This window comes from Thunnus thynnus, chromosome 7, assembly GCF_963924715.1.
Source record: "Thunnus thynnus chromosome 7, fThuThy2.1, whole genome shotgun sequence".
Taxonomy (NCBI): Eukaryota; Metazoa; Chordata; class Actinopteri; order Scombriformes; family Scombridae; genus Thunnus; species Thunnus thynnus.
The window spans coordinates 32,735,200-32,749,124 of record NC_089523.1 but is presented as its reverse complement, the minus strand read 5'-3'; the positions used below and the strand labels follow the sequence as shown (position 1 = coordinate 32,749,124).

The 13,925-nt window shown below is 38.9% G+C and overlaps 1 protein-coding gene across 1 annotated transcript; it reads left to right on the top strand.

Annotated features, from left to right (window-relative positions):
• Window positions 1-1,165: 1,165 nt before the first annotated feature.
• On the top strand, window positions 1,166-11,063 carry dcun1d5 (DCN1, defective in cullin neddylation 1, domain containing 5 (S. cerevisiae)). Its single transcript, XM_067595551.1, has 10 exons — window positions 1,166-1,313; window positions 3,645-3,702; window positions 3,842-3,884; window positions 4,024-4,123; window positions 4,366-4,531; window positions 5,267-5,358; window positions 5,606-5,714; window positions 6,671-6,775; window positions 7,263-7,365; window positions 10,538-11,063. The coding sequence occupies exons 1-10, from the start codon at window positions 1,174-1,176 to the stop codon at window positions 10,591-10,593; spliced, it is 972 nt and encodes a 323-aa protein (XP_067451652.1). The 5' UTR covers window positions 1,166-1,173; the 3' UTR covers window positions 10,594-11,063.
• The last annotated feature ends 2,862 nt before the right edge of the window (window positions 11,064-13,925 follow it).

Here is a 13,925-nt window from a genome sequence, read left to right as displayed (position 1 = left end):
AGGACCTTTTTTTTTTTTTTTTTTAAATAAATTTTATTGCCTACCTTTTCTGTTAAGTTATTTATTTATTTATTTCACCTTTTGTCCTGTTACCATGTTGACTGTATCAACAAATTGAAAGTGAAGTAATGTCTTTTATGTTATCTTCATCTGGTTTCAGGCTTTCAAATACATTCTTTATCTTTATTTATCATTATGATGCCCAAATGTTTTCTGTTATTGTCTTAATGTCACAGATATTGTAAGTGACGCTTTCTATAAATAAAGTGATGGAAGAGAAAAACAAACAAACAAAAAAAACCCTTTCTTGTAGTTAAAAACACAACAAATTAATAGCTTCTTATTACAGTGAGAGGGGCAATGATGATATGATTTAAGTAAAGAAACAGTTTTATAAATGTGTTTTTATGTTTTTATTTTGACCTGTATATAGTAACTGTAACTATATGCAATATATTACAATTTAATGTATATTTGTATATATTTTAATTAGTCTCTCTTTTATCTTCATCTTCTCTCTGTCTTTTTTTAAATAATTGTAAATATTTTTATTATATACTCTAACTGGAGCTCGGGAGTGAGAGAGAGGTTGGCAGCACAGACTGGGACAAGTTCAAGGTATTTACCCCCCAAAAAGCCTAATAGCCTTTTACTGAATCATGTGGTTCCTTCCGAGTCCGGTACAAAATGTTCTGATCTGCGGGCCGGTATTTTCCACATCTTTTGTGTTTTGACATTATATAAATACATGTGTACAATACATAGTTTTTGAATGTAATTTCTATAACTTATTATTTCGTTATACCCTTTTCGTTGTTCTGCATTGGCATACTATGCAAATAAATTGATATAATGATAACAAACACAGATAGGTAACACTGATATATGAGTTTATAGCCTGTAGTAAAACGTGGTGTCAGATTTATGGGGTTTCATGGGTCTCTAACATGTGAGACCTACAGTACATGTGAGTGCCAAAAATAAAGGATTGTTCCTTTAAAAAACACGTTTGACACTTTTCACTTCGGCAGGGTGGATGTTATATTTAGCTGTTTTCCTCACGTGGTTCACTGTTCGCCAAAATCATATAGATTTAATCAAAATGAGAGTAGAAGTAATGTTTTTTCAGGTCACCTTATAAAAATGCGTTTGTGCGCAAACATTTTTCTCAACATGGGAACGTTTATTTCGCATCACACCCCTACAAGAGCGGTGGTATCGTCCACTCTCCCGGAAACACCGACGACAAACACTCCGCGGTGCAGCAGAAGCCGGTTGACTAGACCTATCTGTGAGAGTGTTACTGAAAAAACGTAAGTGTTTGTATTATTTAAATGACTTTATATGGTGCCGACTATTAAACAAAACAACTTCGTTTCTTCAATTCGTAGTTTTAAATTGGTTTTAGATGGATTTTATGAGCCTTTGACGCATGTGTTGACAAATTAGCTAACGTTAGCATCGTAGCTCTGACACCCGCTAGCTAGCAAACAAAAGAAATCCAGCAACGAAAACTGAGCCCCAGAATAATGTAAACTAACTTTGTATGTTTGGATGTTGTACGTAAAGTCTCCGCGACGTTTAATCGACAACCATACCAGATGCAAAATCTGGTCATGATTTGTATTATGAGTCACCCTAACCTCGTTAGCTGTGATCAGCTAGCATCAACGGAAGCCGTTTTGTTTAACGATCACTTTCGTTAAAACAGTCGTCAGACCCTCAGAGAGGCATACAAGTCTGTAAATGTGGCGATTTTTGGCCCACTGTGGTAAAAGGATGATCAAAATATTCCCAATCTCAAGTACTGTAGCGGTGAGTTTGATTTATTCTAACATTTAAGTTAACCATCAGTCTTGCTTTTGATCCCAAAAACATAGCAGACACTCACTACTTGTGTAGGTAAATAGTCATTTTCGTTTAAAACATCGGCATAATTAACGTTACAAATCTTGTATAAACGCTTTTTTTGCTCCAAGTATCGCTTAGTTTCTGGTTGTAAAATATCTTTATTGATAAATTACAAATACAATATATCCAGCAATAAAGTGCAACCAGTGCCAAAGTGCAAACATTCATTTTCATTCACTCGTTAATTTTTAACAAGGTTCACAGTTAACAAAAAAGAAAAAAAAATCACACATACATATAAGACACAAACATAATGAAGAGACAGAAGGTGCTGAGTGAATAAAGTGCAGAGTTCAGTGACTATTCAGGTCAGTCTGGAAACACCTCACTGAGTGCATGTAGGTCACTCAGATCAAAGATCCAACAAGTGATAAGGAAAGTTTTCATGTTTATCCAAAGTTCTTTCTCTGAGGTTGCTTAGTTTCCTACGTGATGTTAGACTTGACCTGTCACTTGTTTTTATGAACCAATGTCAGGTCTGAACATGGCACAAGAGAAAGATGAATCCGGTGACGCCGTCCTGGGTTTTAGTAGTTACTGTTAAATAGCAGATCATCACAAAGCACAAGCTGAACCAACCAAAAGCAGCACTTAAATGAAAAACATATTAATTTTCAACATTAATTACATGATGAAAACTTGACATTAATGTCCACGTGTGATATGGAAATATAATCTTAACCCAGCATGTTTTGTTAGTTGTTACACAAGCAGTGTGAGACGTTGTAGGACACATAGTTTGAGCCTGTTCTGCATGGTTTTGGGCACCTTCGATCATCCAAAAATCATATATACACACAATGATATTTCAGGCAACAGTGTGCTTGCACTTGGCTACAGTTTGCAGAAGGCCCTTTCCTGTTTCTGTGAGGATGCTCCCGTGCACAAAGCGGAAAAAAACCCAAAACTTCTCCCACGTTTGGTGTGGAAGAAATTGTCTGACCTCAACCCCGTCCAACACCTTCAGGATGACCTGGAGTGTTGATTCTTAGTCAGACAGACAGCCGTGTATTATTAGTCTAATAGTCTTATAAACCTGTGTGCAGTGTTGATAAGTCTGATCAGCTTTCTAACTCATGGATCTGTCACTCAAACCATCCTTCCTGGAATGTATTACATCTCCTCACATGTACCTGAAGCCCTTACCAGTGCAAGTCCTCGTTTGTTCTGTTCAGTTTTATTTTAATAACACAATAAGTGTTTTCTGTCTCGACGCCTGCTGAAGCTCTTGTGGCTGAATAGGAGCAAAATCCCTGCAGCCAAGTTCCCAGATGTTGTGGAAAGCCTGAAACCAGATGAATGAAGCGAGTTGTAGCTGGAATAAGATGTTAAGCCTGTAATGTTTGGTGTAAACATGTTAAGACAAAAACATTCATCTTCCATGTAACTGGGCAGCAGATGTGCATTTCTCTCATTCATTTTATTGACTCTGTCCAAGATTCATTCCTATTAAAGAACTAGAACACAGATCTTTTTAGATCTACATTTATGGTGAATTTTTCTTTTATACTGTCAGTCTTTTTCCACTGAAATTCCTCCAGACAGCGATTGTTATTATTTAGATTGTGACAAGCTGTTAGATCAGTCACTACTAACTAAAAATGTCCTCTTAGATTTTGATAATAATGACAAGTTGAAAAGTGTCGTATGTATGTTTGCAGATGTTTTGACTCTACTTTGGTTGAACACTATCTGAATACTAACGATATTTTGCTCGTGTTAATTACTTGTAGGAACAATCCCTGCAGTCTGACAGACATCAGTACAGCATCAGAAACGCTGGACAAGCTTGTAAGTCGTATTCATTTTAAAACGTAGTAAACTAAAAGGAAATTAGACTGATAATAATCTTAATCTCTCAGCTCTGACTGGATTAAGGCTTATAAATGTGTTGTGTTTTTAACTCGAGGTTTCATTTCTCTTCATCTAGAATCTCTTAGATTTGAATGGACAAGGCAGCCGGAAGAACACAGGTATGCATCCTGCACACTTTATCCTTTAAATAAATAAATGATTGATTATTGGTTTGTATTGTCTAGAGGTGTGTGCAGGTGGATGTTTTATTCTACTGCCCCCTGCCAACATGTTTTTGTTTTGTTTTTTTATATGTAGCCCAGCTAGTGAAGCCCGTTAAAGGTTCAGTGATGCCTGTGAAGAAGAAGAGGAAGCTCCCTGATGCAGATGATCATGAGCGCAGGTGTAAAATTACAAGGTAAATAAACACAGACTTTCACTCAACTATAAGTTTGTCTGTGTGTCCTCTATGGTCATCTGTCTGCAGTGCATGAAGGTATTTTGTGTCGCTCATGTTGTGTCCTGGGTGTGTTTTTTTTTTTTTATTGTAGCATGTTTGGTCTGACTCGTAACAAGTAGCTTGTGAGTCAGATGATCCATCCATCCAATGAGACGAGTATATTTCTAACAGTTTTTTTTTTTAACAACTGTTTGTTGTAGTTTCACCCGACCTCAGATCCGTGGTGCGAGACCGATCAACGCTGAGAAGCCGTTCTCCAGTAAAAAGTGCCTGGGCTGGTTCCACGAGTACGCCGGCCCCAACGAGGTGGTCGGTCCAGAGGCTATGGAGAAGTTCTGTAAAGATATTGGTGTGGAACCAGAGAATGTGAGTCCCTGCTGCTCTTACATCCACCCTGACGAGCAGGGTGATGGTCATACTTTTAAGACAGTTTTCTTAACTTAGGAAATCACATCTTGGCTGATGTTTAGGAGAAATCCAGAGGTGTCCTAAGCTGTTAGGTGTTGCTAGGAGATTATGTACATGCAGAGATATTCCACAAGAGCAGAGATGTTTTGGGAATGCTTGATGGCATCAGTTAATTTATTAAAATGTCGTTTTGACTAAAACAGAATAATTTTTTGAGCCTGGCTTTGTGCAGGATGCAGAGGAGAACATATGATGTCTCCTCAGCAACAGTGAGGAGACATCATAACACATAAAACCTAAACCAGATAAAGTGATGCTGTTTTACTGCTGTCTAATGTTTCAAACTGAGACTGTCAGTGAACAACATCATCTTACTGTACATGTCTGATTGACATGATATGGTGAGATAACTCTCTGCCCTCCTCCTCCTCTTCCTCTCTGGAAGTTAGTTTATGTCAGAGTATTTTTGGTCCAAGTGTCCCTCGGAGTGATTCTGAGACGCTTGATAAATATATTTTGGATCTTGTGTGTTTTTGTACTCAACTCCTTTATTTCAACTGCCTCTGAAAGATTTTACCCTCCAGAGGAACGTTGTGCAGAGAGAAACACAGTGTGGTGATAACGTGTGCCCATTCACCAGTGTTGGTTTTAAATGTTATCACAGATTGAACTTGTCGCCTCTCTTTCTTTCAGATTATCATGTTAGTTTTAGCCTGGCACCTAGAAGCAGCAAATATGGGTTTCTTCACAAAAGAAGAGTGGCTCAGGGGAATGACGTTATTACAGTAAGAAACCCTTCTCTCTTCTTCTCATCATGCACATTTAGTTTATTAGCACTTTGTTTATGATATGTGTTATAGAAATAAACTATTACTGCATACAGTAGTACAGCAAACACACATGAAAGCTGTATTTATCTTTGTCTGCTTACACTCAGACTTCTCTGTCATTTAGAAGTCAGTAGACGTGTAAGAAACACTGTTGGATTGTGTGTGTGTGTGTGTGTGTGTGTGTGTGTGTGTCTTCCTGCAGGTGTGACTGCACACAAAGGTTACAGAGCAAACTGGATTACCTGCGCAGTGAACTCAATGACTCTGTAGTCTTCAAAAACATCTACAGATACGCCTTTGACTTCGCCAGGGTGAGTTTTGGGTTTTTGTTAATTAGTTTATTTAAAAGTCTAACCTTTTATCACCTTTTGCTCAAACGCAACTTTCATCCCTGCAAAGAGCTTCGTCGACCAATCAAATAGGTGCAAGCACACATTCGTGGGTGTTTTCCAGAAAGCAGGTTTAGTGAAAACTCTGAGTTTGTTCACCCTGAGATGAGGGAAACTCTGGGTTTTCAGTTCCAGAAAGAGAACTAGCTTAAACTCTGGCTCAGTTACCATGGTAACTGACTCTGTGAAGCATGGTTACCATGGTAACTCTGAAGCTAACCTGCTTGCTGGCTGGTTTGTCTCTGTCTCCTCCATCTTTCATGTCCTCATTCATTCTTGTCCGTATCAAAGCTGGTATTGAAGCGCGTTCATTAGTGGAGGTTTACTGTCTGTCAGAATCTAAATCCTGGTTGGATTTTAGTTTGTTACTCAGGACTTTCTAAAGTTGCCGCTTTTATGCACATCAGTCATTTCTTTGAGCATCAGTTAGTTCTCTTACATCTCTATATTCTTCTTCTGGTCATGAATATGGCAGTAAGCTGTAAAGACTCCAGTAACAGATGTGTTATGTGGTCGGGCGACAAGGATTTTCAGGTTTTTTTAGGCCTTAAAAGCTTTATCACACTGAATTTATTGGTTTCAGTTGATTAGACAAATTTTGTGGCATTTCATTTGCTTGCTAAGTAATGCAGCAGACTGCTTTATTTTTGTCAGAACTATGTCGGATAAATGTATTTGTTCTTCCTCTCTCTATTCTTACTGTGAGTTTGTCACCTGGTGCAGCCACTCACAGCCCATGAGACTGCATACAAAATACAATAAATTATGCAATCTTGTTTTCCAACAACTGTCACGTTAAATATCACTTGAGAGCTCTGTGGAGAAGCAGTTCTGTCATCTCACCTCCTGCTCATTGATTTTTGTCTTTGTGCATTTAGGATAAGGACCAGAGGAGTTTGGACATGGATACTGCTAAATCCATGCTGGCCTTGCTGCTGGGGAGAGCATGGCCTCTCTTCCCAGTCTTCCACCAGTTCCTGGAGGTAAATCCCTTTTTCTCTAACCTGTACAAGTGCACTGCGATAATTGATTCTGGCTGTTTATGAAAGCATGAATAAGGACTGCAGAGAGATGTGTACTGAGGATCTTAAATTTAGCTTGGTGTTGCTGTCAGTTGAACGTCATTGATTAATTTGTTCAGCATTACGTAGATTAAGGTTTAAACGCCAACATAAACTTCACACAGTCCAATGGTTTTCCCGCTGTTAAATATATTATGTGATTATACACTAATTAAAACATACTTATGAATATTATATTCCATTTCTGCCAAGTCTGTTCTGTTAGATTCCACTAAATTCTACATGCTGGTCCTTTAAGGTAGATTACTATTGAGTATTAATACAGATAAGCAGTACTGTTAAATCCTTTATTATCCTTGTCTTTTATATGTGACTGAAGGATCGAATGTTTCTCCAACAGCAGAACAAGTTTGTAATTGCTCTCTCCACTGTCTCGTCTCTCCCACAGCAGTCCAAGTACAAGGGGATGAATAAGGACCAGTGGTACAATGTTCTGGAGTTCAGCAGGACCATCAACACAGACCTCAGTAACTACGATGAGGACGGAGCTTGTGAGTATACAAGCGGCTCGCTAACAACTGAGGCACAGCAAACATAATAGGGCTGTAGTTATGTTATGCTAACCCTCTGTTGCTAACTTTGGAGCTAACCTCCTTCACTTCTCCAGCACTTGGGGAAACAACAGACGTGACTTTTTAGCATTTATTAACTGACACACTGTAGTCTGTGCTGTACATTTACTGCCAGACTGACAACTTACCGCTAACCTTTTCCTCTGCTCTGCTCACATCCACCGTCACTTTCCTGCCGCTCGCTCTATCATACATCGCAAACATACTACGCAATGCCGTATTCCTTAACGGAGTTACACTACCAATAGTTTCCATGGCAACGACACAGAGGTTGACTCATGTACCGGAGCAGCGCTGCACAGAGAAACGCTATTGATTTCCAACTGAATGGATATTTGGCGTTATTTTTGACATTAAAAAATATTTTTTTTGGCCTTGCGGGAGTTCTTGTTGTTATAATTATAGGAGAATTCAGTAAACGTTGAGTACAGTTAGACCCAGCAGTCTCCATTAGGTTGGGCGAGTTCAAAGTTCTGAAAACAACGGGGGTGTTTTGAATACACTTTGTTAGTCTGTCCCTCCCACCGCAGGAAATAATGTAGCACTTTTCTCCTTATGAAAGTAACACGGAGATTATTCGACCAATGAGAATTCGGTCGAACGAGAGCATATCGACCAACTAATCGACCAGCAGACTACAGACCTAAAAGAAAATTAACACCTCCTGGTAAAATAGGTGGATAGACTGGTGATTTCAGCTGGATTTGTACTTGTTCATGAAGGGGTTACGTCGTGTCTTCTTTTCTTTCTACTTTCCAAAAGTTCAGGAACTTTAGGGATGGGTTTGTGGATATGACCGTCGCTGATTGGTCAAACAGACACCACAGCTGCTTCAACTTGTGTACCGCTTCATTCATAAAACAAAGAAATACTCTATAGTATGTGTTAGGATGAGGGTACGACGTTTATCTTTGTTAAAAGTGAAGTTAGGCTTTGTTGATCAGAGAGCGGCTGTGGTTGAGCGAGCTACAGAGTGAATGAAGAGAGGGAGCGGCGGTAGAGAGAACAAAGCCAGTGAATGAGAGAAATAAAACTCTATTCTGTTTCATGGTCGTTACGTTCTAAAGCAGAAATAAATAACATAACAATAATTCATTCATTAACACAAACATCAGAATCATGTAACAGTAAAATACAAAGAACAACAGGAAGAATCTGTTTGTTTGAATCTGTGTTTCAAACACTGCCATCATTTTTTAATTCATCATGGTTCTAATTTGCATGATCTAATTCCTCAGATGCAGTGGAAACACAAACAGGATTGTACAACAGTTCCAAGATATTTGATTAAAAAGAGAAAATGTAAATACAGATGCACATAATTAAGGCTCTGTACTCAAAGTAAATGAAAGAATGTAAACACAGTTACTGTTATGATCCTGTATTTTACACCCTCATGGTTGTGACGGTGCTGTTTTCAGTCATGGATACAGAGAGGAAATCTCATATTGCTGCTGGCTCTCATTCAGTGGATTAAGGGTTATATGAAACTGGATGTTGCAATATGATATGAACTCTCTGGATTTCTCCAATCCCTCAAAGGTCAACACTGCCACAGCAGTTGGCAACTGGTCAACTGTGCAAATCAGAGTTCACTGAAGTTTAACTTTATGTGAAAGTCCTGCAGAAATTCACTCTGCTTCTGCCTCAACTTTGATCTTTTAGATAATTTTGTTAATTTTGTTTACATACATGCTGGTGTGATTGAGGCTGTAGTGCCTCTTAAACAAAAGTAATATATTTATCCACGGAAGTTCTGAAAGGCAAGCGAGGAAAAAAATTTTTTTCTGAAGATCCAATTTCTAAGTCTGATTGTAGTTCTTTTCTCTCTTGTGTTCAAGAGTTAAGGACGAATGAAAAAAAAGGTTTTGCCAGGATAATCTTTCTATGTTCTATTTATTTAAAATTTAAAAAAAAAAAAAAAATTCATCTGTGGAACAGGTGGGGGGAAAAAAAGTTTTGCCAGGATCAGTTTTTTTTTTTTCCATGTGTAAAAGTAGCAGGTGAAATTTGTTTTTTCTGTTGTTCTCTGTTGTAATACTCATTTCGGCCACAAGAGGGCAAAGTTGTTTTTTTCCCCCTACATCATGTGTGAAAGTAGCAGGTGAAATTTGTTTTTTTTTTGTCAGGACGTTAGCACCCGCTAACGTCAGTTTAGCTAATGCTAACGGCAGATTAGCGACAGTAAAGTTACATAACTTGTTAATACACAATATATGTACCTTGTGTTTAGAGGGTATGGAGCTATTGAAACTAACCTGGAAGAAAACATGAATGCTTTCAGTTTTATTTAGAACATGGAGTAGTGGTGCACTTGTGGCCAAAATGAGTATTACAACAACAAACACCTGCTACTTTCACAGATGATGTAGGAAGAAAAACCAAAACTTTGCCCTCTTGTGGCCGAAATGAGTATTACAACAGAGAACACCAGAAAAAAAAATTCACCTGCTACTTTTACACATGGAAAAAATTTTTTTAGAAAAATGATCCTGGCAAAAAAAAAAATTCACCTATTTTCATGGGTGGAAAAAAACCCTTTTTTTTTCATTTGTCTTTAACTCTTGAACACGAGAGAGAAAAGAATTAAGATCAGACTTAGAAATTGGATCTCTAGAAATTCTTTTTTTTTCTCGCTTGCCTTTCAGGACTTCCGTATTTATCTGAATTGTTGGTATTGTTTTGTAATTTATTAAACAAAAATGCAATGGTTTTTTTTGTTGTTTTTTTTCCCCCCCAAATGTCACAACGTTCCCAAATAATTCTGTCGATACACTGATCTACATTCATATTAAGACTGGTTTATTAGTAATTGTGAAGGATTGACAACATGTTACTTACAACAGGGAAATAATTTTGATTTCACTGTACAGAGATGTGATAATTAGGGATAAATCACCTTCATCATAATTATTGATCAGTAGTACATGATCACTAATTATGATAAAACTGATTAATTATTATTTAGTTACATGACATACATTTTTTTTATTCTTGAAGTTGCTCTACATGATATCTCAGATTGGTCAGCTACATCAGAAAGTGCAGGTGTATATGAACATTAATTATTGCCTTGTTGTCTTGTGTGCAGGGCCAGTGCTGCTAGACGAGTTTGTGGAATGGCAGAAATCTTGGCCGGCGTTGTAGCAGCAGCAGACGACGACGACGACGACGTCACAACCCCAAAGAGGAGAAAGAGGGAGAGAAAACAAAAAACCACAAACACAGGAGGAATTTCTATATCGTTTAAGAAAAAAAGGAAAAACTGCTCACTAACACTTTGACAGACTGCAACAGTTCACACACACACACACACACACACACACAAATATGGACTACAGAATCATCACTGTGGACTCTGGGCACACTTGCATCCCATCAGAGATCGTCTCTGTGCATCGTCAGCCAAAGGTCAAGAGGCCTTTCTCTCCTCCCTGAGTAGACTTTCTATATTCATTTGGAGAAAAAAAAAAAGTTCTTAAAATAAGAAAACAAATAACTGAGAGATGAGCTGTGGAATTTATGTTTTCTTGATCATTTCCCCCCCCCACCCCTCCCCCCATTTTGAGTATTGTTTATAAATGTTTCACAATAATAAAAAGGAAATGGAAGTATGATGAGCTGCAGGTTTCATTCACCAGACACGAGTGTACACACACATGCATCGTAGTAACTGGGCACCTTGAAGACTAAATTTACTGTGTCAGTCGTAGATAATCAATCCTGTGACACAGATGGTTCAAACTGGGCGTCAGGTAGAGTGACTGCATTTAACTTCTCACACATTTATGACCTATTTTTAGCATTTAAATGTTTTGTGAATTACTCATTAACCCAGCCGGTCTGGAGCTCTTTTAGCCTTGGATCCAGATATACAGCACATATTTCCCCCCTGGTTTGCAGAAAGATCTTCTCCCACACCGAGAGGAGCAACACCGAGAGGAGCAAAGATCTAATGTAAATATGGATGCTTGGGAAGGTTTGGAGTGGATATAGAGGAAGAGAGATGTGTGGGAGTGCCTTTGCTGTTCAATACTTGTTTGTGTGTGAGAGAGAGAGAGTTGTGTGTGTACCAGGTTTTCCTCATGTGTGGACATAAATGTGAGGAATCGCCTCCCTTTTGGGCACAAAAAGCAAATCATTCATTTTAGGGTGAAGACTTGGTTTAATGGTAAGGCTGGTTTAATGGTTATGGACAGGGACGTCTACAGGAAATTAATGTAAGTCAAAGTAATGTCCTCTGAAGTGATGGAAACACAACTGTGTGTGTTTGTGTACTTGTATGTCTATAATTATGAGAACCAATTTGAGTTTTAGACCTGGGAAATGAGGACATTTTGGCCCGGTCCACACTTTCTGACACACCTTCAAAGGGCTGTTTTAGGGTCAAGGTTAGAATTGGGTTTAGGGTTGGGGTTAGGGGCTAGGAAATGCATTATGTCAATGAATGTCCTCACTAAGATAGTTTATATAAATGCGTGTTTATGTCACATACACAAAACCACCTCCTGTCCTCCTATCATGATGATCAACTTAATATTTTGTCATGATGTGCTGTTATTTTCTGATTTTGTAGTAGGGGGTGTGCCCGAATACAAATACATTATTTGACAATTTGGATTTTTTTTTTTACGAATATTTGTTTTATACAAACATTTTAAAATTATTTGTTTTCGGGAAGAAAAAAAAAAAGTGAAATACCAGCGTGCAAGTTGGTTACATCACTATCTCAGTGTCTCTCCTCTGCTCCGCTGTTGCGTCTATCAGCAGGTCTCAACGAGGGGAGTCACATCCACCTGCTACATGACGCACATTTCCTAATTTGGACATCACTCGTGGAGTTGGGGGTGTTCCTGAGAGACAAAGCTGAGCTACTGACACAAGCAAAGTGCTCCTAATAGACTCTCCATAACCTGTTGTTCTCCTTCTCCTTTCCACAAAGTTAGGTTGTAAAACAAATAGGCAATAAATGAAAAGCAATAATCGCCTTTGAAGTTCTTTCCTACACGTTTCACGCTGTGCTGTCTCTGTGTTATGAGTGTATAAATCAGTAGAGGTCTGTCTGCAATGAGGCAAAAAAAATTTAAGAGCATAAAGTGTGCGAAAGAGGTTGTTTGAGCTTGATATTGGCTATTTATGAGCTAATAATCAAGTCTTAAAAATGTCCAAAAGTAGCGAAGTCTGCACACATGCTGGTGGCTCCGTTTAAGCTAAATGCTCAGTGTGCTAGCATGCTAACACCTGAAGCTCTTTAGTGTTGCAGGTAATTTGTAAAAGTAAATTTGAAAAGTCAGGGGATCAATCAAGTTATTATAATTCATCCTGAGGGGAACATGGATGTGTTTTAACAAATTTCATTACAATCCATCCAGTATTTGTTGAGACGTTTTCACTCAAAAACACAAACATGAACCTACAATTAAAGTCAAGGAGTTCACAAAGCCGTTAGATAACATACTCTGGGCACTAAGGATGTGATGGATGACCTTTGACCTGCTGGTGGTGCTACATAAAAACTTTAACGAGTCTCTGCAAGTTAAAATCGTTAATTATCTAGTCTATGATAATAACAATAGAAGTCTTCAGTGTACAAACACTGAGGAGACATCTGGTATCCAGCTGTCAAACTGAAATGAAATATATTTGCATATTTTTAACAAGGTAGAAAGAGTAGATGCTATTTTAAGGATTTTAATATGGTAATTATACTTTAATTGGTTGAGAAACCATATCAGACGTTCATTACTGTTCCAAGCAGAGTATTTTTATGTCTTAATACATTTGTGGAGGGAATATTTAATGATTTACACTTGTTGGGCTACAATCATCAAAACCACTGGATCAGCTGGCATAATGTTTTTATTATTTTGTCCACCCTCTGATGCGTTATATCTCCATGTGGAAGTGTGGCCTCTCCTCTCTCTCCTCCCCTTCCGTTTCTCTTTTATTTTGAGAAGCGTCCAGCGGCCCAGCCGAGGCGGCGGCCATGATGGCGTTGAGGCGTGTCAGAGAGAGGGTGCGTTGTTTGAGCCTGGGGGCGGGGCCTGTGTCACTGGGGGCGGGGTCTGGAAGGTGGCAATACCGCTGGCCGTCCTCGTTGTACTGATAGAGGCGAATGACGCGGCTTCTACGGCCCGAGCAGGGCAGCGAGGATGATGGTTCTCCTCCTCCTCCTCCTCCTTTGATACCGTTCTTCATCGTGTCCTCCTGGTTCTTCCTGCCCGCCTCATCGTCTCTGCTAATGTCTGTCTCTTCATCTTCCTCACTTCTCTTCTTTTCTCCATCATCTCCTCCCTCCTCCTCCTCCTCCCCCCTCCATCCTTCCTCCTTCATCTTTTCATCTCTCCGTTTCTCCTTGTTACCTGTGGCTGCCTCCTCCTCTCTGCTTCTCCTCTCCTCTTCGTTCTCCTTGCTCCTGTTCACCTGCTCACCTGCCTCCTCCACCTCTTCCTCCCTTCTCCATTCCTTATTTTCTTCCC